At 40.2% G+C, this 5,158-nt stretch overlaps 1 protein-coding gene across 1 annotated transcript; it reads left to right on the forward strand.

The window, feature by feature from the left end:
* Positions 1 to 1,540: 1,540 nt before the first annotated feature.
* On the forward strand, positions 1,541 to 2,822 carry Smp_113710 (hypothetical protein; the record flags this gene model as incomplete). The annotated part of the gene is made up of 3 exons (XM_018797772.1): positions 1,541 to 1,660; positions 2,307 to 2,516; positions 2,627 to 2,822. 3 exons carry the CDS (start codon positions 1,541 to 1,543, stop codon positions 2,636 to 2,638), a joined length of 342 nt encoding a protein of 113 aa, XP_018652781.1. The 3' UTR covers positions 2,639 to 2,822.
* Between the last annotated feature and the right edge of the window lie 2,336 nt (positions 2,823 to 5,158).

A 5,158-nucleotide genomic window follows, 5' to 3' on the forward strand; every position in this document is an offset into this window, starting at 1 on the left:
TGCTTTATCACAACAGTTATCCAGATCCATTTCTTTATAATCCTTTTACTTTTGAAGCTACTACAAAGTGATCTGTTTATTCTTTGTATTGATAGTAGTTAGAGTACTATTGAAAATCAAAGAGAATATGTGGGAAAGCTGTATGAGTATGAGAACCATTGAGACTATTATCAGAAGGGGTTTTTGTGGAGATTTTAGTAATTTTCTTTTATATAATTGATATCATGAGTCAATTGAAGCCAGACCACCAGGGAAAACCTGGAAACATTGGACGGACGTTTCGTCCTATTATGAGACTCCCCAGCAGTACACATCCAGACTACTGGTTCGTTTTTGAAGTTTAAATGGGTTATTCAGTTACAAATTTAAAGGTATTATGTTTAATAGACACACTAACATCTAAGGAAACAACAAATACAGCCGATTTAGTCTTTTTCATCCTAAAATCCTGTGAATTAATTCGAAGGCCGTAGAATACTTGTACAGACGGAACATGTTTATTGAGAGTCATAAGGTAACTGTGTCTCAACTTGAAGGGTACATATAATGACTACAATTATCAGGTCTTGGTCACGTAGTTATTTAGCCATTCGAAAAATATAAAATCCATTGGACAGGTAGACATAACATAGGTCACTATTCCAATATCATTCGATGTAAAATATCCCAGCCATACAGGGAATTACTTATGAGTATAGCATGTTTGAATCTGAATGAGAATTTCAGTTCGCTCGATATTATAGTTGTATCTTGTCGACGAGTACAAATTAATACGAAATCTCAATCCAGAGACTCATATCGACTACCCTAAACTATGTAACATCAGGATATATATAGACACGTAGTAACTGAAGATATTTTCATAGTTGAAATCATGAGTCAAATGAAACCACACCACCATGGAAAACCTGGAAGCGCATACGGCAGTTTTGTCATATTGTGGGACTCCTCAGCAGTTCGCACCCGCGATCACGCCCCGCGGGATTCGAACCCAGGACCTATCAGTCTCGCGCCAGAGCACTTAACCTTCAGACCACTGAGCTGACCAGCATTCAACGATGTTAATGTCTAGCTTCAACCAGTCCATGAAGTTTGAGCAACCGTTCACCAATTGTCTTCAGTGAGGTGATATCTCACAACAGACCTGGTGGAACTCCACTGGTCACTGCTTGCCACTAGAACTCCAGGAAATATCTCTTGAAGTCAGTCACTAGTGAGTATATGATTATAGATCATAAGTGGTTTTGTGGAGGTCTAGCTTCAATTGACTCATGATTTCAACTATGAAAATACCGAGATCTCCACAAAACCCTTTCTGAACTGAAGATATCTTCAATCTTATACATGTATGTCAAACAGTTTAAAGGCTACTTTGTGATGTCTTATTATATAGATAATCATTTAAATAAAACAAATTTTAATGAAGTAACATCTTTGACTTTTTGATATAGTTACAAAGACAGGTGGAACAGATAACAATCCTACGGAAGAAGTGAATATATTACAAACTGTTGAAGATGATCAACACTTTTTAAAACGAATGCAAACAATGTTAGCTAATATGCCCATGTCAAATGTTGCAAGTTCATTACCAGGTAGTTTAAGTGGTACATCAACATCAATTGGTTCGACAATAAGTAATCAAACAAGAGAAACTCCAGTAAGTTAAATGAAAATTTTAACTATTAAATTCTATTGTATAAAAATATTTAGTTATTAGAGTTATTTAACAGAATACCCTCAAGCTTAATGGATTGCCGTAAGAGAGTGCTTATTACTTTATTCTCATTACCTTCATAAACTATCATTCAATGATGAGCCGACCAATGTTAGAATACCATTCAAAACCTGGAAGCATTGGATGGCTGTCTCGTTCCAGTATAGGAATTCTCACTAGTGCGAATCCACGATCACGCAAAAAGGAATAGAACCCAGGATATTCGATATTGACTGCAAGCGGTCAAACTCCAGACTACCCAACTGGCACACAACGATGAAATTCGTCAATCTCATCAACACTCTACTAACAATTATGATGTGGTCACTAATGACTAGATTTGAGAGGAAATACTCAGAGTTCTAATAAGAAGACTTGACCAGTATAATCCACCCGTGTTACGTGTGAGATAGTTACTCTCTGAATACAATGGAAGATGGTCGCGCAATATCGGGGAGTAGGATACTTGGATGAAACGGCCATCCATTCTTTCTAGGTCTTAAATGGTGGTCTATCAACGACCGGTCGATGATTACAGTATCACACAAAGATTTCAAGAAGCATATACTCATAACTCTTTCTTTTTTAGTTATTAACTGAAAGTCTCTCATCCAATCTACCTAATCAACCAAAACCTGGTTCAACATCGGACAAAGAAGCCGTATTAAGTAGCTTTTTCAATTCTTTACTTTCACGTAAAAGTCTAACTGAAGCAAACCCGACTAAACCAATTCAATCGACGAAGGGGATGACGTCGAATAAAACTGATACACCGAACACTTCGACAAAAGATAGTGATGTAAGTTATTTTCCTTTTTCCTAAATAGCTAATTGTTCTACTGTATCATTCTCATAAGTAGCTTCGACGTTTTGACTAAAACTTTTTCCGGGTGTTTTTCATTTTTCCAGACCAAGTCATAGAACAGTGTTGAATAATATTCGGAGAATGGGATAACTATGGGAATTTCATGTAAGGTCAACGGGATTAAAAGGGTTATGGTTTCCATTTTTCTATTATCAACCGAAAGTCACAATTGGCAATTGGATTTGACAAGATTATCTGCACATTTAAAGAAACTGTGATTTTCGCACAAGATTGTTTATATTGATCTTAATGTTAAAATCGTAATTCATCCATTTAGTTCATAGTAATCTCATTATTGTTTTATACTTATACTTATATACTTACGCCTGTTACTCCCAATGGAGCATAGGCCGCCGAACACCATTCTCCAACCCACTCTGTTCTGGGCCTTCTTTTCTAGTTCTATCCAGTTCTTGTTCATTCTTCTCATGTCTGTCTCTATTTCTCGGCGTAATGTGTTCTTTGGTCTTCCTCTTCTCCTTTGACCTTCAGGATTCCATGTGAGGGCTTGTCTTGTGACACAATTGGGTGATTTCCTCAAAGTGTGCCCAATCCACTTCCAACGCTTCTTCCTGATTTCTTCCTCCGCTGGAATCTGGTTTGTTGTCTCCCACAGTAACTTGTTGCTGATAGTGTCTGGCCATCGGATCCGAAGTATCTTGCGTAGACAGCTGTTAATAAACACTTGTATCTTCTGGATAATGGCTTTCGTAGTTCTCCACGTCTCTGCCCCATACAGAAGAACTGTCTTCACATCTGTATTGAAAATTCTAACCTTGGTGTTGGTTGACAAATGTTTTGAGCTCCAGATGTTCTTCAGTTGTAGGTATGCTGCTCTTGCTTTGCCGATCCTCACTCTCACATCTGCATCTGATCCACCGTGTTCATCAATGATGCTGCCCAGATATGTAAAGGTTTCCACATCTTCCAAAGCTTCTCCGTCAAGTGTAATTTGGTTGGTGCACATTGTATTGTATCGCAGAGTCTCGCTTTTCTCTTTGTTTATATTGAGACCTACTGCTGCCGAGGCTGCTGCTACACTGGTCGTTTTCTCTTGCATTTGTTGTTGCGTTTGTGATAGGAGAGCCAGATCATCCACGAAGTCTAAATCGTCAAGCTGCATCCTGCCTGTCCACTGTATCCCGTGCTTTCCTTCAGATGTTGACGTCTTCATGATCCAGTCGATCACCAGGAGAAAGAGAAAGGGTGAGAGTAAGCAACCTTGTCTAACACCGGTCTTTACTTCAAACGAGTCGGTGAGTTGTCCTCCGTGGACGATTTGACAGTTTAGTCCATCATAGGAGTTCCATATGATATTGAATATCTTCTCAGGCACACCGTAGTGTCGAAGAAGCCTCCATAGTGTCGTCCTGTCCACGCTATCAAATGCCTTCTCGTTGTCGATGAAGTTGATGTACAGTGATGAATTCCATTCGATTGATTGTTCCACAATGATACGTAGAGTTGCGATTTGATCTGTGCACGATCTATCCTTACGAAATCCAGCTTGTTGATCTCGAAGTTGGGCGTCCACAGAATCCTTCATCCTGTTTAACAATACTCTGTTGAAGACTTTTCCTGGTATTGAGAGGAGAGTGATGCCCCTGTAGTTGTCGCACTTGCTCAGATCGCCTTTCTTTGGTATCTTGATCAGAAGTCCTTCTTTCCAGTCTGTTGGTACTTTTACTTCGTCCCAAATCTTACCGAAGAGGATGTGGAGTATCTTGGCAGTTGCTGTTACATTTGCTTTCAGTGCCTCTGCCGGGATGTTGTCTGGTCCCGCTGCTTTGCCACTCTTGATTTGTCTATTGGCCATGCTGATCTCTTCAATTGTTGGTGGGCCAATATCGATTGGGAGGTCTGTGGGTGCTGCTTCGATGTTGGATGGGTTCAGTGGAGCTGGTCGATTCAAGAGTTCTTTGGAGTGTTCTACCCACCTGTTTCGTTGTTCTTCAATGTCGGTGATTACTTTGCCTTCCTTGCTTTTCACTGGTCTTTCTGGCTTACGGTAATTTCCAGCAAGTTTCTTTGTTGTATCATACAGTTGTCTCATGTTTCCCTCTCTTGCAGCCTTTTCCGCTGTCGTTGCTTAATCTTCCACATATTTACGTTTGTCGGTCCTGATGCTCCTCTTCACTTGCTTGTTTGCCTCTGTGTATTCGGCTTGTGCCTTGGCTTTTTCCGCTCTTGTTCGGCTGATATTGATTGCTGCCTTCTTATTCCTCCTTGCTTCAATCTTATCCAGTGTACCAACAGTGATCCATTCCTTGTGCTGGTGCTTCTTTTGGCCCAGAACCTCTTGACATGTTGAAACGATTGCCTCCTTGATACCTTTCCCGTTGCTCTCCATGGTAGTCCCCTCTCCATTGAGTAGATCATGAAAGGCCTCGAACCTGTTGCTGAGGGCTATGTTGAATTTGTTGAGTTTGTCAGCATCTCGAAAAAAGGCCGTATTAAACTTTTGTGATGTTGTCCGCGCCGTTGTCCAGTGCTTCTTGAGTTTTAGTTTCATCTTGGCGACCAGCAAATGATGATCGGATGCTATATCAGCTCCTCTCCTGGTTCTCACATCCTCC

Source organism: Schistosoma mansoni, chromosome 5, assembly GCF_000237925.1.
Source record: "Schistosoma mansoni strain Puerto Rico chromosome 5, complete genome".
NCBI classification, from domain to species: Eukaryota; Metazoa; Platyhelminthes; class Trematoda; order Strigeidida; family Schistosomatidae; genus Schistosoma; species Schistosoma mansoni.